Genomic DNA, 23,285 nt, shown 5'->3' on the forward strand with positions numbered 1-23,285 from the left:
TACAGTCCACTGACAGTTTTGCAGCAAACCCCACGTTAAAACATCTGTGGTGTGATATACAAAGGCTGCAAGAAAGACTGTTTTAACTGTTCTGACACTTGTATTCGTTTCATATTCACACTAAACCGGTGAGGTAAGTGCAGTTAACTCACCATAGATTGAGTGACATTCAATGGTGGTTGGTTGTGTCCAACAGAAGCCTCTGGTACTTGAGAATGAATGCCTCTTGGGTTTGAGTACATTCCTGAATACTCCGGGAATGAGCCACTAGGTCCTTGCGGCATTAGCTGAACTCTCTGAGGAGATGCCATTGCTGCTCCAGACTGCCTCATCCCCATCATTCCATCCTTAGGAAGAGGAGAGTGTGGCCTCTTTGCTTCCAACGACTTTGTTATATCCTTCTCAGACACGCCTTTAGGCAAAAGATGTGGAGATATAGAAGAGGGCAGCGTCTCCTGAATGTGTCCAGAGTGAGGGTCTGTGGTCCCCCCCTGATGGTGCAAGAGAACACGCATATCTCTCTGTGCCATGTATGTTTCCAAGGGAACATTCCTCAAAGGCCCGCGAGGATCTGACTGCAGAGTGGCAGCTGGTCTTCCTGTTTGATGGAAGTGCCTGGATTCTTCCTGTTCCCCCTCATGACCCCTTAAAGAACCAGGGTTAACTTTGAGAACCTTGTCTCTGCCAGCCTGGGGTGAGGAAGGCCGCGGCTGCATGGGACCAGACCAGGGTGAGGCAAGAGGCTCACTGTGCATCCCGTAGTTCATCACTGACAGAGGTGGAGTATTAACTCTGACATCTCCTTGAACAAGATGTCCCACTGGAATTGACTGGGTAACACAGTGAGGAGACATGCGGCCCAAGCCTCCAGGCACGCTGTGAGGTGGCATGATAACCGACTGCTCTGGATGATGAACACTAGTGATGAACTGTTGCATAGCAGGATGGCCAGTTGATAACATAACAGGGATGCCCTTGGGTGATGAAGAGCCTATGGGCGAGGACACCTTCGTAAACGGAGAGTGTGGATGACCTGACTTGCGTGGGGATCGGGGTTCTTGTTTGATCCCACTGAGATGTGAAGGGGCTCTGTCGCCTGCTGATGTTACAAAACCCACGTGGTTTCCAGGTGGAGAAGGCAAATGAGGGCTAATTGCTGGACTTACAGCCGATGTCCAAGATGGTTTAGCCCCATCTGAACCATGAGAATCAGAACTATCCATTTTCTTTTGCTTTAATTGCATGTAATCTTGATGATAGCCCATTACTTGCTGGTTACCCTGGGTAAGACGCTTTACTACTCCTTGAGGTCCAGACTGATAATCCATTTTTTCCAAACCACTGCTTTCTTGTTTGATGTTGGATAGAGCTGACTGTGGTTTGCCGGGAAGTCCGTGATCTGCCTGCGATGATGGCCCCTTCTGGAGTCCTGACTGAGAATGACCATACATTTCCTGTTTAATCTGGGGCATGGAAACCAACTGCTGAGATTCCATGTCACCTGCTGTTGCTTGTGGGATTTGACTAATCTTGGCACTAATCCTTTGAGGTCCCTCGGTTTTCTGGCCTGAGTGACTCAATACTACTACTCCTTCAGATGTATTCACCCTCAGACCAGAGCAGGACCCAGCCCCAACAGAAGGACTCTCAACCATGAAGCGTGCAGCAGCGCCCCCTTCGTCACCAATAGATGAGCCATGATATGATGCAGCGTCATCTTTGTTGGATCTATAGGTTGGTTTTGGTAGAGCCATGTCCACGCAGGGATTTCCAAGGTTGACATTCACCTTTTCCTCCGGCTCTGGAGGGTTGCAAACACGACTGATAACAGAGGTTGCAGTGGATGCAATAACGGAGATCACAGACTTTGTCTCAGGGGATGTTAATGAGGCTGGTGGTCGAACAACAGGTGGGACTGAATGAATCGGCATTTTATTGTCAGAGAGTGGCGACTTACTTTTCACAACAGCTGTGAGTGGAGTACTGCTTTCAGATGGGTTCTGATCTCGAAGGTTGGGCAGATTACTTGCAACAGAACTACTACTTGGCAGTGAAATACTTTTATGTTTCATTAGAATCTGTCTCAAATCACTTGTGCCATGCTCAATATCCATATTTTCAGATTCCGAGGGTAAAGGCTTGCTTTCCTTTGCCACTAATGGCATGACAGCTGAGGAGCAAACACCCGTATCTTTGGGCTGATGTCGCCAGTCTGGAGGAGAAACAGCAACTCTACTAGGTTGAATGGGCCTGATATTTGGTCTGTTGGCTCGAGGAGACAGGGAAGGGGAAATGTAGTCGGGTGGCAGTTGTTGAGGCTTTGGGCATATTGGACTCTTTGACTGTGGATACACAGACTTAAGAGGTTGCATTTGCTCTTCCGAAGAGGACACAGACTCTGTGATTATATCTGTAGTCTTGACAGCTGAAAGCTCAGATTCTGGCTTCCAAGTGGTGGGAGTAATAACTGCAGCAACTGCTGCTGATTGAGGTGCCTCAGACACAAGCTTTACATCTGAAGCTGTGCTGTCAGCTAAGGGTGTTGTCAGTTCATCGCTTAATGACTGCCCTTCCTTCAAATCCTTTCTCACTTGCTTTTGGGCTTTAGAACGTTTAGGGGTTTTCGGTCTTCCCTTGTTGCCCTTTTTGGGTGTGTTTGAGAAGGCGGGTTCCTCTTGTAGAGCAGAAGTTGTTGCTTCAGGTTTCTCTCCTGGGACAGACTGAACAAGGTCTTGCACCTCGGGTTCAGAACGTACATCTGTACTTAGTGGCGGTGCTTGGGTAAGAGACGCGATCGCATCTTCTGCAGTTATTGAGTCGATCGCAGCCATTAGTTCTGTCTCGCTTGCAGGAAACGACGGCTTTTCTTCCTCGGTGTCACTTTTGATCTCTGGAGGGGGGACAGGGGGTAGAGGTGGTTCTGCTGGAAAACTGGGATCTGTAAGTTTTGCAATATTCTCCACTGCCTGCTCTAACTCACGCTCCTGAGAAAATAAACTTTTCGAGGTTTCAAGTTCCATTTTTTCTTCATCAAGGCCTCCTTTGTCAGCACTAGAGCACTTTGAAACATGATCATTCGTGTCACCAGATCTCATCTTTTTTGTTGCGTCATCTTGACTCGCGAGGTCTTCTTCACCTAACTGAAGAAGATCTTTAACCTCTGTGACATTTAGTCGGATTTTGAGGTTTTTGAGGACAGGAGACTTTGGAGTCCTTGTCGACTTGATTTTTCCTTTAACAATCCTATCTTTCTCTGAAGTGAGTTTCTCCTCAACAACCAGGGAATCGGCGTCTTTTCCATTTGAGTTACCCTCACAAGTTTTTTCATGGAGACCGTCTTTATCTTTGCCCAGTTCTGTAGCTTCCTTGTCTTTCTCCTCTTTCTTTTGGTCAGTTTTTACTGATGGATCTTTACCTGAGCCTGATGGATCCACCGTAGCTACAGTTTCTGCATCTGTAAGGTCGATTTCTAGGTCCCCATCAGCTGCCTCAGTTTTGTCCCCCTTTCTCGTTGATCCCGATCCAAGAGCTGATGACACCTGATTTGATGAACCCTTCATGAAGTGAGGGGATGTTTTCCCTTTAGATAATCTTGGTATTCGTTCACTACTTTCTAATTCATTTGAATCAGAGTCTTTATTGTCCAGTTTGGGTTTATCTACTTTAGCAGTTGAACTCTCTTCCCCTTTGTTGTGGTTTTTAGGGCGTCGACCTCGTTTTGTTGTGGAGGTTGGAGCAGGTGGCTCCAGTTCACTGCCTGGCTGCACTGCATCTTTGTCTGTACCCCGCTTTCGTGCTGAGCGAGGCGGCTCCGTAATTTCTTTTCCAGTACGAACTGGTGCTTCGTCTTCAACTGGGGTGGCATAAACAGATTTCACATTTCTCCGTCTAGCTCTGCCTAAAGGTATACTCTGCTCCAAGACATCAGGATCTGACCCATGAATAGGAGATTTACTTGTGGACTTTGACTCAGCTCTTGGGGATGAGCCACGCTTCAGCTTCTCTTTGTCAATGCGCTCACTCTTGCGTGTGGCTTGTTTCTCAGAAACAGAGGTAGACATTACAGAGGCTGGAGCAACTTGAGCAGGGGATTGTTTGCCCTTTTTAGTCTTAATTTCCTTTGTTTTATTCTCTCTCTGAGAGGAGGCTAGCTCTTCATTTGTGTCACTATCAACAGGCATCTGCTCGTCACCAACTTGAAGTTTCTCCTCTTCTTCCATCTCTACTGCTGTTTTATAAGTGGAATGGGTCTCTTTCTTGACTACATCCATACCCTCACCAAAGCTAGGTGGTATTGGACTACTGCCTCCTGGAACCTCAGATTTTATTACCTCAGGATCCAGCACTGGTTCTGAAGTGGTGACGCATTCTTTAAGAGAATCGTGGCAGGATGCTTGTTCTGTGAATTGCGGTTTTATATCATCGGGAGTAGTATCCAGCTTCTCTTCAGAGGGAGAAAATTTATTTAGTGAATAGTTAAGTTCGGGTGCCATTACAGGAGCAGGTTCAGGTGCTTCTACAGGAGCAGGTTCAGAGTCAAATTTTGCCTCTCTTGGTGGGTGGGGAATGGATACAAGTTCACTTTCTTTTATCTCTTCTTTTAAAGACACAGGGGAGCTTACATCAGGGGCCGGATTTAGTGAAACACATTTCTCCTCTACTGGAGGAAACTCTTTGATCACAGACTGGGTAACAGAATTAGGGGGGAATTTGGGTTCAGGAATAACTTCTTCAGCAGGACTGACAGGTTTAATTTCTGCCTCTGTGGCAGCTTCTGCTGCGTCAGGAGACTGTAGAACTTGTTTTTCCTGATCAGGGGCTTTTTCCTCTTTATTCTCGTCTCGGCCCATTGCATCTCCCTTTGTTTCCTGCAGGTGCTGAGTCTTGCTCTTCTGCTGCTGTAGTTGTGTGAGCTCTAAAAAACGACTATGGAAAAGGACAACTGGTCCCGTTTCAAGCTCACCGTCTGTCCCTTGCTGACCAGGTTGTTGGTTTTGCATATGCTCGAGTTCTTCATGTTTACGTTCAAGGTGCTGCAGTCGCCTAGAATCCAGTTCGAAGACAGCACTATGAAGGAAGCGTGAGGCAAATAGTTCCCTGCGTTCATGCTCCTCTGGTTTAGGTTCTTCTTTCCGGTCATCAAGTTTGTCTTCTGATCCACTTCGTATCTTTTTCTTTTTCATGTACCAAGAAGGTGTAGGTTTTGGTGCGGATTCTACTTTTTCTGTATCTTTCCTGTTGCGGAAACTTGCAAAGTGAGAATCGTAATCTAAAAATGACCAGTTGTCTTCTCGGGAAGACGAGAGAGATTTTGCCCGCTCCAGCAGAGCCTTTGTATCAGGTGTGATCGTCTGGTCAAGAGCAAAGGAGTAGAATTTGTTCCTCTCAAGGTGTGCTAGTTTGGGGTCTGAAAACCTATCAACCCTGGGCCTTTCCGAATAAGGCATAGAAGTGGAGGGCACAGGGGAGTGGGGTTTGGTTTCCCTGTCCTCTTCAGAGTCCGATCGGACTTCCCCAGGCTCCAAGTCCTGCCACATGCCATACTCCAAACACTTTTGATTGCGATTGTGAAGGTTTTTAGTTAAACTTCTAGAAAAGTTGGTTGGGTTGGGTAACAGCTCTTGTTTAACTCTGCTCTCGCCCCTTTTTTGCTGCTCTTCTTCTACACAAAGTAAAGGAACGTTTGTCTTGTTCACCTGTGTGTTGACCAATAGCTCCAGTTCTGGGTGAATTTTATCATCATTTCTGCTCAATTCTTTCTGAGAGGCATCAATAAAATCCTCATCTGCATGGTGGGAGAGGAGCTGGTGTCCTGGAGAGGGAGTGTTGTTCCAGTCAGGATCCTCACTTTTTTGTCTAAAGCTTCTGTAGACACGCTCTCTCTTTATCCCAGAATCTGTGTCAAATTGGTCTATTTTCTTTAGTTTGTAAGATGGGAAATTATCTGTGACATCCTCAGGGGGTTTACCAACTTCATGCACTAGACTACGGTGTTCTAAGTCTTCCATTTCAGTTCTTTGGGGACTTCCTGGTTTGTCGTGTTTGGACTCGCGCTGCTGCTGCTGCTGGTGTAAACGTCTATTTTGCTCCATCTGCTTGCGGTAACTCTGAGAGAGGTCAATGTCAACATGGTCTTCCTTGTTCTTGGCACTTTTATTTGTGTCAGCATTCTGACTGAGTTTGGGCACAGCATGGTGATCTTGTTCTCTTACACTATTTTGATCTGAACTCCCATCTTGTGAGAACCTTCTGGATGACGTGCTCCCGGGATGCCGTTTAGACTCCGGTGGCTCCAAAGATCCTTCTGTTTTTTCTTTTTGTCCTCTAAGGTCTTCTTGACCATTCTTTTGAGAGCCACTTTTGTCCGTTTTGAGTCTTGCATCTCTACGCTGTGAATCTTTATGTTTGTCAGTCTCCGATTCTTTCAAATATGTGGAATTGGCCCCAAAGTCAGAGGACTGATTACTATCCTCCTCATCATGCTTGCTTCTCTTTTGACGCACAGTCCGTCCACTGAGATCAGCAAAGCGTCTTTTTCTTGCAGCAAGGCGATCGGACTCCACTAATGAATCTTTCCCATCATTTCCAGTATCAGACTTGGCATGTTTTTTGAGTCGAGTTCTTCCATCCAACTCTAAATTATCACCTTTAGCTGGTTCAGGTCTCTCGCCTTTTACAGAATCCTGAACAGTAGCCGACGATGGATTCACAGTAAGAACATCAACATCCCCTTTAGATTTCGGTCTGTCATGAGAATCTTGGTCTGACCCCCTACCCCTTTCAGACCCTCCATCAAAACCAGTTTCGAGCTCAGTTTCCGTTAGCGGGTTGGATGGAGACAGACCCTTTACTTTCCTTGATTTAATCTTGTCGGCTTTCTCTTTGTCACTTTTTTCTTTTCGTTTGGCTCGTTTGGTTTTCTCAGTTCCTGCAACACGATCTGGTTGACTCCCCTTTTCACTCTTTGAGACATGCTCCAGTTGAGTCTTTTCAGATTTGTCAAAATGTGGCGGTGAAACAGAGCTCACGCTACCGCTTCTCTCAGAGGACTGGCTGTAAACTCTTCGTTCGGCATCTCTGGGAGCTCGCTCAGACGGTGAGGGTGATACTGCGGGAGTAATGGGTCGCCTTGGATGAGATGGGCTCCACCTGCTACGATCGGCTTCGAAGCGCTCCCGTTCCCTTTCTCGCTCCCTTTGTATATATGTGTATTTCCTGATGTCTTGCTCAAAGGGGTCTCTGTAGTCCCTGTAGTCTCTTGGATCTTCATGATAGCGTGGGTCAAAGTGATCCCCCTGATAATGTTCCAGTTCAGGAAAACGTTCTCTGCTGCGTGCAGCATATTCTCTTCGAGCATCCTCTGGATAAAGGCCAGGGGTTCGTATATTCTCATAGTAAGCCCTCTCTGCTGTAAAATCATGATAGGGAGTTCTACGGTCCTCTCTGTAAAGTGAATGGATGGGAAAATTAAGGGATTTTGTTAAGTCGAGTAATAACCTAATTATTTTTAAAAAAGTACCTAAAAGTTTTTAAAAGAAATGCTATTCTAAACATAGATATGTTTAGAAATGTTTCATTTCAATAACCTTAAAATGAAAATACAGTAGATTAAATAAAAACAATCGGCTAGAATGAACAACATGATTACTTTACCGTCGTTCGGGTGGAATTTCATAAAAATCTCTAATGTCTTGACCAGATGCCTGCATAGAGCGGTAGAATGCCATCTGACTTTCTTGACTTGCAAAATCCACCTATCACAGATGATCAAACAAATGGATTAAACAACATACACACATCAAACGTACTTTTTTAACAAGGAATAAAAACTTTTTTTTTTACCTTAATTTTATTGCCACCAATTTTCCAGCCTTTGGTCTCCCTCACAGCTGCCTGAGCAAAATCTGTGTTGTTGTACAAGATGAGGGCCATCCCCTTTAATCGATCAAACACAACCTATAGCAAGGACCAATCAGAGATCGCATTTACAGTTATGACACACGTCACCCAATTCAGGAGCAGAAAATCCTAAGCAAGAAAGAAACAGAACACCTTACTTTGACTACATGTCCATAGCGGCAGAAATGCCGAGTGAGGTATTGCTCCGTTATGTTTGCTGCCAAACCGTCGAGCCAAACACAGGTTGTGGGCATGCTCTTTCCAAAACCAAGCTTCAAAGAGAAAAACAACAACATGCATATTATACAGATCTACAGAACACTGTACAATACTTTGTAGATGTACAAATATAAAAAATTATTACACCGGTTACTGTAAATACTCTACCTTTAGTCTGTTGCTCCCCAGATACTCTCCATCCATCTTCTTTATGGCCTTACAAACACTGGCAATATCAGAATACTGAACAAAGGCATACTGGGGAACTCCATTTACTTTCTTGATGTCAATGTCCTTCAGAAGAAAAAAAAAAAGAAGAAGAAAAAAAACAATTAGGGGAAGAACATTTACCCTAGAATGTACAAATGTATTTTTACAGTACACACAACTTATTACAACTCACCACAATTTCTCCAAACCGTTGAAAAATGTCAAGCAGTTGCTGATAACTGGTGGTCTTCTCGAGGTTCCCTATAAACAGTGTCCTGGTGGCCTTTGGGTGGAACTCGTCGATGCGCCCATCCAAGGGCCTGAACTCATTTTCACTCTCCGTTTCTGAGGGGAGGAAGAGGCTTGTCATTAAGAAAAATCACATGCTGGTCAAATTCAGACTCCTCTTCTTCACCACCAGCATTCTAAGACTTAGAACATTCCTCTTGTGGAATAATATGCCTGCGCCAGAGCAGTGCATACATCACCACAAACGCTCCTCATCTCATCTGTCATTACTTACCAGGACCGTTCCAGGCAGTGACCTCAATGAGCATGCCAAAGAACAGCTTTCCTTTGGAGACACTGAGGGCTTTCTCCTGATCCTCTTGCTGTCTGAAGAACACTAAACCATAGCGGTCCTCGGACGCTCCATGAATCTGCACCGAGGTCACCTTCCCATGTTTCTTGAATTCATGGAAGAGTCCATCTTTTAAACTTGTGTCTGCAGAGGGAAAGTAAATTAGTATTCCTCTAATGCCCAGTGGCCTACGGGCAAAACCCCCCCCCCAAAAAACAAAGAGAATCTGAAAGGAACTCTTGTACAAAAATTGAATCCAACTTAAATCTTACAGACTTCCAGATGATTCTGTATTGTGAGGAAGGCATAATACAGCCATGTTATTCTATTTTCCAGCAGCAGGTAATTAATCCTCACAGACACAGCAGATTTCTCAAAACTCCTTACAAAATTAGGTTTGACTTCAAGCTAACAAACTACTTTAAAATGATCATTATGTCTTTAGTTTGGTACAGAATCTAACATTTTGAGATGGGTGATTATGCTGCGATTACATAAGCAAACTGGCAAGAAGGCAAATATGGAACTAATAAAAGCAGAGTGACCACTTTCAAAACAAAAGACCAGCAAAAATCAATGGTGCATGTTGAAAATCTAGACAAATGATCACTTTAAGGTCAGAACAAGTGCTTTGGATTCAACACAACATCTGTTCCTTTCAAACATAACAAATAGTCCTGAGGAGGTAGAAGTACATAATTTATTCAATCCTTTGAAAGGCCGTCACACTTAACCAACCTGTTGAGCGCACTGGCAGATTTTGCACTTTGATTCCAAAGCTTCTACGTGGCTCCTCAGAATCAAGCACCATCGAAGACTGAGGTGGTGCGTGTGCAGCCGATGACTGAACAGAGCGCGCCCGAGAGCCATCACTTGAGCTGCTGTTTGAATCGCTGTCATTAAGAGAGAAAAAAATTAAACAAAGAGAAAATTATCAGACATATGTCAGTCTGAGTGAATAAAGTATTAACAAATCAATACTTTTCCAGGAATAAATACATTCACTCAGTGACTTGTTTTCTTGAACCGAGACAAAACAAATGCCATACCTGCCGCTGCCTGTGCTGCTGGTGCTACTGACAGAGTCAGAACTTGAAGATCTGCTGTGAGATCGCGATCTTGGCCCTCTCCCAGGGGACAGGGGGGTCCTTTTAGGGGAATGAGGTGCTTTGGGGGTTTGTCCTGTGGTCCGTTGAGGGGAAGGGTGCCTTGATTGTGAGGAATGAGACGACCGGCTTCGACGGTGATGATAGGTTCGATCAACACGCCGCCCTCTGTCATCTCTGTACAAGTCCCGTCGTGTTGAATTAGTAAGAGTGAACGGGTCTCGTATTCTAGAGTCAAAATGTGGGTCTGCTGCATCAAAGCTTCCTCCAATAGCACTGCTTCCTGGGCCAGTTGTGGCAAACACAGAGCGATCGCGGTAATAATCAGCATTGTAGTGGCGCTGTCTGTCAAAAGTTCCACTGCGGTCGTGGTGTCCGTATGGGCTGTGATCATATGCACGTTCACGGCTTTCAGAGCTACTGTGGATTAAACGGGGCAGAGATTTAAAAAAAAAAAAAAAAAAAAAAAAAAAAGAAAGAAAGAAAGAAAAAAGTTAGATAATTTTGTTCTCCAACTGTGAAATGCACCTCCATAAAAAAGCGTAAGCACAGCAGAGGCAACCAGATAAGATGTGGGTCCTAATACAGCTACAATCAGCAGTGCCAGTGTTTTCAGTGTCAAAGCACTGCTGTGTCACTTTCAACATGTCAGTATCAAAATCAAGCATTGGCCCTTTTCCAAGATGTTAAACGAATGCTTTAGAACTTTTGTTGAGGAAAAAAAAATGCCAAAACAAAAGTTTGTGCACGCAGGCCAAAAACTTGTCCCAATTTGATAAATATGCAGAATAATTTTGACTCTTCAAGACACACTGGCTGACACTGTCACTGACGCTGTCTACACAAATAACTATAAGAGTACATCTGTGGTGCTGCTTCTTCAAAATCTAAACTGAAAGACATAAAAAATGTTGGTAGCCTCAAATTTTGTTCTTTAAAGTGGCAAAACTAACAGATAAAGGTTTTTTGTACGATGTAAATTCAGAAACAGTCACATGGAACGGGGCTGAGGTCAGACTTTTACAGTCACTGCTGCCCTCTTTGTGTCAATTTCTTTAAATCTGCCAAAACAACAAAAAACAGCATTTCTCAATTCATCAAGGTGAGCTGATTTCATTTGCCAACAATTGATGAATTGCTGTTTATAACACAAATATCAAGATTGGAAAATTTCTCCAAAATATTCAAGTGGACACTTCAATTAAGAATGTCTAAAGAATGTCAATGAATGTCTCCCTTCATATCAGTGTATGTAATGCGCAAATAATACTTAATATACATGTAATTCTAAATAAAAAGAAAACATTACAGAGTAAATAATAAGCAAAGATTTTACACGAACACATTCATAAAACTGACGTGTCCACTGTTGCATCAAACTATCAACTTAAAAGCAGGGAAAAAAAAACTAATATTACAAAATGTCAATAGGGAAGTTGAAAGGAAATATGCAGAGGGCAAAGCAATACCAACCTTTTAGGACAGAAGTTACTGAAACTAATCCAAATAAAATCTAGGTGGTCAGAATGTGAGAGCCCGAATGGGAAAAACCGAGGGGAAAAAAAAATCATTTGATCTAATTATGGAAAAAAAGTTCTCCTGAACCGTATTTCACGTTATCTTCAAATACTCAGGACCAGGCCAGAATTGATGTATAATCCACAGTTAGGCTACTTAATTCTCTTCAAGGCATGGAAAAAAGGAAAAACAAAACAACCACAGAAATGGATTTAGAAAAGAATAGAAACCTAAAACTTCAATAAATAAATAAATAAGGTAAAAAGAGGGGGAAAAAAGATGATGAACTTCAGGGTTTTCCGCACATTCCAGGTCGACTATTGAGTACAATGAAGTCTGGATGGAAAACATATATCCAATTGGATCAGTCTTGGCAGTAATAGCAGTATGAGGAGGAAGTAGCATGTCCCAACGGCCGAGCTTTAAATTGGGGAAAAAACAATTGATGAAATATAAAAAAAGTATTCCACTCGTTAATATCAAGTTTTTGAACTTAACACAAACGGAGGGACTCTTAGATGCAGAGTATAGCTCGTAATATCCTCAAGGACTCTTGGTTGGACTTAATTCCACAATCCTTGGATCTCATTTGGTGCGTCTGCTGAAAGTCTTCTTCAATTTGTAGAAATGTATCATGTTACCTAAAAAAAAAAAAAAGTGTCTTCTGTGTTCTCCAACTTCCTTCAAAAGCTCTTCTGCTCACTGAGATCTCACACTGCTATATCCACGCTTGAGTAATCCAAACGTATGGCAACTACATCTGTCCACAGTAGGGTCAGTACATCCAACATGGAGTATTGTATTGCGTACATCCAGGAGGTTACAACCCAACGATGCATTCTTCATGTGTCTTCATAGCCATCAACCCTAAAACAACAGTAGCTCCAAACATTTGGTAGTTAGATTAAATCCTGAGTGTTCTTACAAAGCCTTGTCTTGGTATAGCTTCCATATTTGGGACAAAAGCTCATGATTAATAGTTTAAGTCACTCTAAAATAAGAGGGATAACCCGAGACTCATACTAAAGTCAGCGTTTCTTGTAATATGCGATGACAGCCAATTTCTTCCATCCACTTGGTCAAAACTTTAATTCCAGAACAGACTTGTAGACAAAAATAGTAAAAGTAGTCCAGACATCAACTATTCCCATGGTAGGGTTGGGGTGGGGGGGGGCAAAAAAGTCTTCTGCACATCCGCATATATTCTTCTGAGTGAAAGTACATCCTTCGCAGTAGGGATTTACTTCCAGCTTCAAGTGACTCCAAGTAAGGTTAGATTCCATGTTGATATAAAAAAAAAAAATTTAAAAAACTTATCCAAAAGCTCCCCACGGTAGTTTCCCACAAAATAAATCCAAAACTCACCAGGTTATTCCTCACAGATGTAATATCCAAACCTTGAAATATAGTTACCTTAGCAAATGATAATAGTAGTTAATTTACTTAAATTCCACGGGCAAGCGAGTCACGTATGATGAAGAGTGAAGCAATCCCTAGATTACCTTTGTGTAACCCCTTGAGGCATCAAAGCCTGACGAATAACCCCACTATGTGTTTAGGTATTACACCTATCTGATACCAAGAGTGCCCTGGATTTGAGGGGGACGCCGTGTCCACTTACCCATCTATTCTCCGTTCATAACGTCCCTCTCTGGTGTGAAGGGAGACAGGTGGGCCAAACACTGGACCAACTGTTCCCCTAGAGAATCCTGTAACGTCTCGACTGCTCGAGGGGGAGCTGTCTTCAAGGCCCCGGACAGCACTAGGGACTGACCCAGGCTCATTGTAGTCAGTCCGAAGGTCTCTGTCTCCCATCTTGTTGACAGCATTGTGAGCCTTCTGTGCACTTTTAATATCCACAAAATCCACAAAGGCTGCAACACCCCCCTCTGACCCTCGCTTTCGCAGAACTTTAACACTCTCCACACGGCCGTACCTGAGAGGAAGTTACAATAAAAACAAAGAGGAAATTACATGTATGCCAGCCAAGACTAGGGCATGGGCAACTAATACTCTATGTACCACAAACAAGAGCAGAGAGAGCGACGTTTAATGTAAGAAAAAAAAAAAAAAAAAAAGAAAGAAAACAAAGCAATGATTCACCTAAATTTTTACATTCACAGGTTACGATAACATTTACTTGTAGAGCACAAAACAGACCTAATCTGAGTGCAACTATTATGAGATTAAACTTGGTGCTTTCAGTACTTTTGGGAAAACTATGAGGTTTCTAAACAGACATTTCAGTGTATTATATTAACCCTTTGGACCACATGACAATGTATATTTTTCAAGAACTACAATGAACAATATTCTCAAACAAGCCATAAACAGACTGCTTGTACTGAAGCACAGCAAAATATCCCGATACCTGCACCGTTTGCCGTGTTGTGGAAAGGTTTATTAACGAGTTACTGGCCTTTAGATGGAAAAGGGTAACGATATACTGCATTACAAAGCAGTAGATGACTTCACTTTTTAATACCACACTATTAAGTATATAACTTTAAGTGGCTTCAATAGTACTAACCGACTTACAAAAGCTCAACAACTTGCTAACACTCGATCATAAGCTCAGTGAGCTCAATAATCGGTATAAGATTTCAGCTTCTTCTAATTTCAGTAATTCAGTGTGTAGACCAGATAAATAACACTGATTTTTAGATGTTATTTAAAACAACAAATGTCATCTTTTGATCTTGATCTGTTCTATGTTTAACGTTGGCAGCCTTTTGGCTTGTACAGATCACGAAAACGTCTCGACTTCCCACAAAATGGTTGGTTGGGTGGTAGCTCGGTAGCTAGCAGACCCGGCTAATTGCCTCCTGACGTTAGCAAAAGTTAGCGAAAGAACATAAACCAACAACATATATATTTGAGTGGTTAAATCCCACGAATTTCCCTAAGGCAAACATTACTATGCTGCATTTTAGCATATGAACAACAAGCTACACAACTTTAAACGATTGTGTTTTATGTTACTGCTTATACTGAGCTGTATTAGCATTGTTAGCAGGCTACTCTTCGCATCGAGCTAACGTTAGTACAGCACCTAGCGCGCGCAAGCCTCGCAAATATGGTCTGTCTTGCGTAACCTACCGTTTAAAATGCTCCACAATTTTCTCCTCTCGAACATGTTCGGGTAAATTTCCCACCCAAAGGTGTCTGGTTTCCCGAACCATTTTGCGCTTTGCTCTCCCCCGTCAAACACATATGATCTCGCACGTTTCTAATCCCTGCCGGTCGGAGGTCCGCCTGAACAAAATGACCGACGGCTGATTCCGTGAATGTTCAAGGCCTGATAGCCTGCTGCCCGTTTAGCTTTAGCTTCTACGTTCTCGAGCCAGGCGCGTGAACGCGCGCCAGCTTGGTTCCCTAGTGGATATGGGTGCGAGCTGCGCGGTCACTGCATTCCTGCGCAACAGCGAGCACGCGATTTCATTATAGCAATAATCAACAGAAGTTGGTCGTCAGAAACTGCTATAGTAACAGTGGTAGTGAAGGAAGTTTTTATACTGTAATGTAATAATGCTCCATCAAAGGCAAAAGTATGTCATGATTAGGCTGCCTAAAAGAACAAAAAATAGCACAAAAATGCTAACTTGTGCAAAGTAGTTAATAGTTTCAGTTAAAGAATCGCAGCCAATCTGTCACATTGATGGTTATCTTTATTGAATGATGTATCTATTGACACCAGGACTATTTATAACCGTGTAGATTGATCTATTGTGGTTTTTATTTCCTGGTTTAACACATACATACATTATGAGGCCCTGTGATGACCATGAATCCTTGGATGGATAGTGACAACGTTAACACCCAAAATACCTTAAGATTAAAGCAACAACATAGCCTCAGTTGTACAGTGTAGATTACTAAGTATTACTGTATTACTAAAATACAGCTACATGAAAAAGAAAGAGGCACGCATCAGCCCATAATGATAGCAACATCTGGTCTTTAGTTGTAATGCAAGCTCAGATGAACAACAGAACGTGACACCATTTCATTATTCAATAAAAGAAAAGTCAAAATGCAGAAGTAGTGTTTAAAAACTAAGCTGCTGCATGAGTGAGCACCTCTATAATAGCAGAGGTTTAGGCAGTTTGCTGGTCTGAAGCATTCAGGTGTGTATTAAGGTGATGCAGAGGGGAATAAACATCAGCAATGATCTTAAAGATGCAATTGTTGCTACCCATAAAAAAAACCCGTCTCATTTAGAATTTAAATATGAAAGGTCATGACAGTACAATTTAAAAAAAGACCGAACTAGTATGAGTTTGTGGCTTATTTGGAAGGGTAGTTTCAGAGAACGCTTCCTCTGTCTTAAACAAACATGGCAACATGCTTTAGGTTTTTAAAGTTGCATCTAAATAAACCACAAGACCTCTGGAACAATATCCGTTGGACAGATGAGACCAAGTGAAGATGTTTGATCATAATACACAGCACCACGTTCAGTGAAAAGCAAACACAGCATATCAGCACAAACACCTCATACCAACTGTCAAATGGTGGTGGAGGGCTGATGATTTGGGCTTGTTCTGCAGCCACAGGACCTGGGCACCTTCCAGTCATTGAGTCCACCATGAACTCCTCGGTATACCAAAGTATTCTAGTGTCAAATGTGAGGCCATCTGTTCGACAGCTAAAGCTTGGCTGAAAGTGAGTCATGCAGCAGGAAAATGATCCCAAACACAGCAGCAAATCTACAACAGAATGGCTGAAAAAGAAAGGAATCAAGTTGTTGTAGTGGCCCAGTCAAAGTCCAGAACTCAACCCGATTGAAATGCCACGTTGGGACCTCAAAAGAGTCGTGAAACAAATATCGCAAATCTAAATGAACTGAAGTGACGCTGTAAAGAGAAAAGTGGGTCAAATCTCCACCTTGAAGATTTCAGAGACTGATAATGTCTTACACAAAACAACTGCGTCAAGTCACTGAGGCAATAATGGACCGTCACATATTTCTTGACTGTGGGAAAAAGCTGGAGTGCCGAGAGAGAACCCACACACGCATGTGGAGAACATGGAAACTCCACAAAGAAAGGCTCCAGCCGAGAGTCAACCCAGGAACCTTCTTACTGTCAGGGAACAATGTTAGCCACCACACCGCACCGCCCTGATTTCTAACCATAAAATAAAATTCTTTTCTTAATCGTTCTCAGTTATTTTTAGAGATTCATCATTTGGATTGGCAAAATGAGCAAAAAGAAGAAAAAAGTCATTCAGGAAATACCATTGCTTTCCTGCAGGGTTGCTTGACAAAAAAAGGTCTTTTTTAACATTGCCTTTTTTTGCATTCATTTAAAGCTGGTCAAGATATATCCAAAAAGCAGACCCACAATATGAATTCCAACTTTCATGTAGACAACCAGTGCAGTAGTGTCAAAGTTTTGGCCACAGCTGTTGGTCGAAACATTAGCATACAGTGTTGTTTTATTAATACTTTATCATCAAATAGAAACATGAATCATGATAAAACAATTTTTTTCAAAAAAAGATTTAATACATAGAAAAAAAATACATAGGAATGATTCAACAAGCCATTTTAAGATAAGGATTTAACATGATATATTTCAGTTTATCTGACTGCATTGTTAAATGGTGTCAAATCAGTGTGAATAATTTAGTGTTTTTGAGGCAGAAGACAAAATGGGAGCTGCGTTTTTCCAGGTTACCTCAAGTTTATTCTGTTACTGCTTCATTTGTTCCTGGAATTTATCTGCCTTACCTGTTCCAAAGTTGTGAACCAAATACACAGGTGTGCTGTATGTGCAAAACACAACATATTATAATAAATGTTAAGTTGCCAATGTTGGAGTTTGCTTGCTTTGAGATATAATATATTACTTTACTTTTCTATAAATGTTTCTTTCGTCTAAAACTAACTTCATGTGGTTGAGATTCTACCAATTCTTGTATAGATTATAGTTGTAAAGTCAGTTGCATAAATATGTTTGGTGCATTTTCCTCAAGTGCAAAATCAATCAAGTATAAGAGGAGAATACGATAATCTTCAGACAGCAAGATATATTGTAGAAGTATTGATTTCTTTATCGAAGAAGGCATTGTGGCACCTGTATGCTCATCCTAAATGTACATGCAAACTCTCTCATCGGGTTGTGCGGCCACAGATTTGTGGCAGCTTTCCTTTTTGCTTGCAGTCTGTCCGAGGCTGTAAGGTGGATGTTAGTGCTGCCCAGAAACCAGGTCCTCGTGGCAAGATTTGCAAAGCAATTTCCCCTCTAATGGATAGCAGCTGTATTCGTTGGAGAACTCGAAGAGACAGACCTGCAGATCAGATGAAAGATTTCTTTAATAATATGTTTCTGGCTTTGCATTATTGACTTGGAGTTCCGTGTAAAGTGTAGGTAAAAACAAAATGGTTGCATTGAGTTTTTATTTTCATCTCACACTGTGTCCCAACTTTTTGGAACAACCGGTACGCGTACCTCACATCTGAAGCAGTTCTCGTGGTAAGAGCTTCCCAAACATTCAACAGTGTAGCTGTCAGTACCGTCTTCTTTTGGAATGATAAGCTGGTTGCAGGCATTACACTTTGGTGCGTATTTCCTTTTTGGATCAAATTCAAGAGGAAACAAAATGTTATATCTGTCTTATATGTTTGACATCTTTTAAAAACAAAAAGGCAGTGACAAGTGGAAAGTAAAATCATCATGTTGGTCTTCATAAAACTTGCTTATTGAATTGCATAAAAGCTGTATTTCCTGTAAATAACGCTTGTCATCATTTCTTTCTGCCATACCTGTAGTAGTCCGGAAGACAGTAAATTTCTCCAACTTCTCCCTGAGCAAAGGATTGCTCTCCAATTTGCAGTTTACATGTCGTGCAGGTGAAGCAAGAAGGATGGTACGGTCGCTCTAGAGCACGGATTAGGTGATCTGCGATAACCTCTCCACATGCCCAGCAAAGTTCCAAACTGGCCTAAGACACAGAGAAACTCAAATGGTTCATTCAATTCAGAACACTACATTTTACCTCAGACCACTAACACTTTATATTTATTGCCATTATACTTGTGTAATTTGTACTCGACTGGAACGACTTTTCCAGGAAGAAGAAAGTTTTACACAGTGATGTGATTTTGATGGATCAATTTCAAACATGTTTCAACAACTTTTTATTTGTGTCGCTTGTCGCCGAGTCAGAAAGTCATTTTTATCAAGAGGAACAACAATATGTCCTTGGTTTCATTGCAGCCTTGATATCACTGTGTGGTGGAAGTGGTGCTGACTTTGATCTACCTGGTAGCATTCTTCACAGAAAGGGATCCCTGCCTTGTTGTAGAAGCATTTACCAGCCAGAGAGATGTTGCAAGATCTACACTGGAAGCAGCCTTCATGGTAAGTCCTGTTTAGAGCCTCTATTGCTGGTTCGGAAAGAGCTATGGGTTTCCGACAAAAGCCGCACAAGTCTGCAGTGTGCACAAACATGAAAAGTCAAAACAGGTTATGGCAATGTGTGTGTGCTGTCAGGACGTGTGTAAATTGTGATCATGTTACCTTTGCTCACTCCACACATGTCCTGGCTGTTTTTCGTAACCACACCGGTTTGTTCTTCTTGGTTCAACCAACTAGATGGTTTGCTTGTTTGCACCTTAAATGAAAAACATGAACTTAATCTAAAAGTGATCTTTAAACTGAGTCACATTTGAGTTTGGCGATTCAAGGTGAACCACATGGGTCATTTTTGATGCTAGAAAGCAAGAGCGTTGAGAATAAAGATAAACGTTGGAACCTCGACAGTCATCCGGAATAGTCAGTAATAGTCATTTGAGCTGCAGTTGTTGGTCAGTCATTGATATGTGTCAACATGTCCCCTTTCAGCTTGTTGGTATTGAGCTTTTCTGGGATGACCTGTTACATCATGAATCAAAATAACTGACAAATGATTTAGCTGAAAGCAAATTGGTGCCAAATCGAGCAGTCGACTGTACAGACTTAAAACGCTGTACATTTCTTCTGTGCTGTAAGCAGCTGCGGTTACTCTCTGTTATTATCATCGGAATCTTCTGTAACTTCCAGGTAAAAACCCGGGTGTGTGTGCCGAGGCCAGTTTGAGTCTGATAGAGCTGTGTACATGTAGGAGGTTTCAACTGAATTATCTGAGTGTTAGTCCAACTTTGAGAAATTCAGTTTCGTATGATTTTAGACAGACAAACATGCTTACATGTATTCTAAGTTTGGTTGAGGTTAGACTAACTCAACAATTCAACTCTTTCATGTAAGAAGTAGTAAGATTTCAGTACACTTTAAATCTGAATGTCCCATATTTTACAGCCTGCTTTAAACAGCTACTAGTATATTTCATTACTTTAAGTTTAAGAAATTCAGACTCGAGAGTATCCACAAACATTTTCACCTGTTAAATGATGAAATGACCTTTTCCTTTATAAAGTTCTTTAGTTAGTTGGAAGTTGGTCTCTCTGTACATCCCAACTTTGCAGGGAAAATAATAAAATAATGTATAAAGATGTATTATAATCACCAACTGACTACAGAAAACATTAGACCTCTTGCTATTGTGCTTACTTGAGGTCAAATTTCCTTAGGAAAGATGGCATAAATTGCTTTAAAATGTGTACAGAAAATGTAATACACAGTAAATTTTGAAAGTGAAGAATGAGTCCTCATACCAATCTGTTGGAAACTGGCTGCTGGTGTGGGGTCAGAGGCTGGAGGAAAGGTGACTGGTCTGGGGGAGGAGGCAGAAGTGATGAATCTTCAGAGAGCAACGCTCCTGGAAATGAAGGCAAGGTATCGAATGCAGGAGTAAGAGGAGGAGGAGGGGGGAAAAACTCTGTTTGGAAAAAAAACATATTTAATGTCAGTTGAAATAGAAAGTATGCCTCTGTCAGTTCTTCGATTTCCTTAAATAAAAATCTGGTCCTGACTAGATACTAAGATTAGTTCAAAGCAGCATCATGCGAATATTACACTGTCTCACTATTTATCAGAGAGAATAACCCCAAAATGCAGAAGCAGTGTCCAAAAACAGTTCACCCTATGCTCAACATTCAACATCTTGTGGAGCCACCTTCAGCGGCAACAACTTGAAGCAGTTCTGATCAGTCTCTCACAGCATTTTGGAAGAATTTTGGTCCACTCCTCTTTATAATACTGCTTTAGTTCATTGAGGTTTGCAGCATCTGTCTCTGCACGACTCTCTTAAGGTCCAAACACAGAATTTCAGTCAGTCAGGCTGAGGTCTGGTCTTTGACTGGACCAATGCAACACCTTGATTCTTTTATTTTCAGACATTCTGCTGTGGATTTTCTGCTGCGTTTGGGATCATTGTCCTGCTTCATGACCCAGTTTCAGCCAAGCTGTGGCTGTCAGAGTAGATGACCTCACATTTGAGTCTAGAATACTTTGACATACAGAGGAGTCTGCGATCAACTCAATAACATCAAATCATCACCCGTTCAACACTGTGACTGTACGCCTATTTGCTATTTTTCAAAATGAAAAATAAACACAGATTTTAAATAGTAGATTAGATAAATTAATATAGCAGGGAGAAATTTAACCTCATGGGATTATAAAACTAAAGTTACAAAGTCTCCTCAAAAGGAGGTCAACAATAAATCTGATAACTCTCTTTGAGCTTGTGAATGCAAGTGTCCAACACTTTAGCATTGCCTTCCTATAGGAATGTGGGCCAGAGAATGGACTGGCTAACATTATAAAAATCATTGTAGCAGATTTCAGGCATTTTTCTTTTGTCTGTTTTCTCTGTAATTTTTTTTTTTGTATTTTGCTCATAGAAGCTAATTTAACCTGAGGCTTCCAGCCACCAGCAAAGTTGACTAAGCTCACTTCGCTCTACCTCCACACTCCCAAATATATCTAATTTTTGGTCTCATCTTCTGCCCACAAGGAACACCAATTGATGTACTTTATCTACTTTATTAGCATGTTTTTCTCCCTAAGCTTTAGATCGTTTTATTCACATGTGTAGAATTGACATGCAGAGTTTACACTAAAAATGACCAGAAATTATGTTCAGAAAATCAATCAAATCTAACTGGGCTGTGGGGAGGATGCTAAGAGTATTGTAACTGATTATATGGCACTCTTTGAAAGCATATTAGGGAATGACCAGTCCATGGGAAATGATGAAGATCAGTTGGGCCCTGATGGATTAGAGGCCATTTTCTTAATACAAATGTTTTGTACAAAAACATATTGATCACGAGTACCTGGAGAGCTCCTCTTTTTTGTGTCCTTTTCTTTTTGCAGCTGTGCTTTGGAGGATCCAGTTTGGGCAGGTTTTGGACTCTGATGGTCTGGGGCTTGGTATGGGATCTCTCCATGAATCCAGCCTTTGCTGTTTACAGAATTGTAGGAGTCAGATGGTGAATGGTCCTCTTTCTTATGTCTGAGTACAGGTACTTGGTCACCTGAGCTGACTCTCAGGGCAGTGTGCGGCTTGTCTCGAGCCGGAGCACTGTGAACTTGGAGGGGGGTTTGCTGCTGTGTCCCAGTGGCTCGTTGGGGAGACGCCAGAGTGATGAAGACGGAGGACACCATCCTTTTTGATGAAGCTGCAGATGCCATGATTGCATGAAACCCAAGCTGAGAAAAGTGCAAAACAATAGTTACAAATCAACACAAGAACAAACATTATCTCTTAAGCAACATTTGATTATAGAGGAAAGACTTACTGATAGTGAGCAATACATTTTATCCTTATCATCTTAACAATATTAAGTGTGAACGCCCTCAGTCAACTTTGTAGGAGGGCTCACTCTCACACTGGAGAAGAATATTCAAACACTCACAACTCTGCCTACCCATAATGAATGATTCAAGAAGCAAAAGACACAGAATCTGAATCCTCTGTTTCCTTTAAACCCACTCACAGTGGTTGTGTGCTGCTGCTACATACCTGGAATGAATTGTGGCTTTCTTCTCTCTCCTTCCCTACTCTGTATCTCAAAACTTCTGGTTTATTTTCCCTCCCATGAGCTGCCTCTGAGAGTAGACTTTAGTCTGGTGGAGACGGATGACTACAAATCTGCAGAAGGCCACTCCCTTTCCTTCTTTATCTCCCTCCCTCTCCAACTCTCCCATCCATCGACCCCTCCTCCTTCTCTGGCTGAATGACATTACCACCTCCCTCCCGACCGTAAAAGGTGAACAGTTAATCTCTGGCAAAGTTCAGTAAAAAACATGACACATTCATCTGCTATGAAAACTTGGCAAACACACCCCCACAGTAAGTTATGCAACGGTTGTGCAGTTGTACCAAAGCACACATTTAGTGTTTTACACTTGCAGAGTCAGTAAGGTTTTAACCCTGACGTAAATAAACAGAGACACTCAGCCACCTCCTACTTCTTTATCTTTCTGCATGTCAGCAGGATGTGATTGTACGTGCCTTTCTTAGCAACTCTATCTCAGACTGTCCTCTTTCTCTCCTCTGTGCCGCTCTGCCTTATTGTTCTGTAAGCCTTATTTTCCCTACCTCCCTCACTGGGTCTGCCTCCTTTTTTCTTCTCCCTCTTTCCCTTTTCCCTTCCCCCACAGCATAATATCACTTTAGCCTTGACTCACTATCAGTGTCTCATGGCATTACTTTTATTTGGGCCCCCACAGATGTCCAGACCAGAACACACAGCCTGATCATAGTATGCGGTGGACTCATCAGACTCCTCAGGTGAAGCTTTGGTGATGTGCAAGGCAGCAGGATTACAGACCAATGACTTAGAGCTTTATGAAAGCGGG

The 23,285-nt window shown here is 42.1% G+C and overlaps 2 protein-coding genes across 5 annotated transcripts in view; both read right to left on the minus strand.

The window, feature by feature from the left end:
* Positions 1-14,891, minus strand: part of LOC140303401 (msx2-interacting protein) — a 17,282-nt gene extending 2,391 nt beyond the window's left edge. The window contains exons 1-11 of one of the 4 annotated variants that reach the window (XM_072382157.1): positions 14,632-14,891; positions 13,154-13,468; positions 9,958-10,431; positions 9,647-9,801; positions 8,852-9,052; positions 8,522-8,673; positions 8,287-8,412; positions 8,058-8,171; positions 7,843-7,956; positions 7,654-7,754; positions 153-7,443 (exon numbers count right to left, since the gene is read on the minus strand). In XM_072382157.1, coding sequence (XP_072238258.1) covers positions 153-7,443; positions 7,654-7,754; positions 7,843-7,956; positions 8,058-8,171; positions 8,287-8,412; positions 8,522-8,673; positions 8,852-9,052; positions 9,647-9,801; positions 9,958-10,431; positions 13,154-13,468; positions 14,632-14,714 — 9,126 coding nt within the window. In that variant the 5' untranslated portion in view covers positions 14,715-14,891. Of the gene's footprint in view, positions 1-152; positions 7,444-7,653; positions 7,755-7,842; positions 7,957-8,057; positions 8,172-8,286; positions 8,413-8,521; positions 8,674-8,851; positions 9,053-9,646; positions 9,802-9,957; positions 10,435-11,487; positions 12,013-13,153; positions 13,469-14,631 lie in introns of those variants that run through there. The other 3 variants (XM_072382156.1, XM_072382159.1, XM_072382158.1) reach the window with 3 other exon arrangements.
* Positions 14,892-17,535: 2,644 nt separating this feature from the next.
* fblim1 (filamin binding LIM protein 1) lies at positions 17,536-22,126 on the minus strand. Its single transcript, XM_072382160.1, has 7 exons — positions 21,758-22,126; positions 20,192-20,355; positions 19,059-19,152; positions 18,801-18,970; positions 18,302-18,480; positions 17,988-18,108; positions 17,536-17,826 (listed from the first exon to the last, which is right to left on the minus strand). The coding sequence occupies exons 1-7, from the start codon at positions 22,113-22,115 to the stop codon at positions 17,725-17,727; spliced, it is 1,188 nt and encodes a 395-aa protein (XP_072238261.1). The 5' UTR covers positions 22,116-22,126; the 3' UTR covers positions 17,536-17,724.
* Between the last annotated feature and the right edge of the window lie 1,159 nt (positions 22,127-23,285).

Source organism: Leuresthes tenuis, unplaced genomic scaffold (assembly GCF_036924035.1).
Source record: "Leuresthes tenuis unplaced genomic scaffold, fLeuTen1.0.hap1 SCAF_3, whole genome shotgun sequence".
NCBI lineage: Eukaryota > Metazoa > Chordata > Actinopteri > Atheriniformes > Atherinopsidae > Leuresthes > Leuresthes tenuis.

Bases quoted from the DNA above. Each gene is read 5' to 3' on its own strand.
- fblim1 (XM_072382160.1), bottom strand. From the start codon at position 22,115: ATGGCATCTGCAGCTTCATCAAAAAGGATGGTGTCCTCCGTCTTCATC. The intron at 18,109-18,301 runs GTATGGCAGAAA...TGATCCAAAAAG, and splicing joins TGTCTTCCGGACTACTACAG to GAAATACGCACCAAAGTGTA. The intron at 17,827-17,987 runs GTACGCGTACCG...TCTGATCTGCAG, and splicing joins AGAACTGCTTCAGATGTGAG to GTCTGTCTCTTCGAGTTCTC.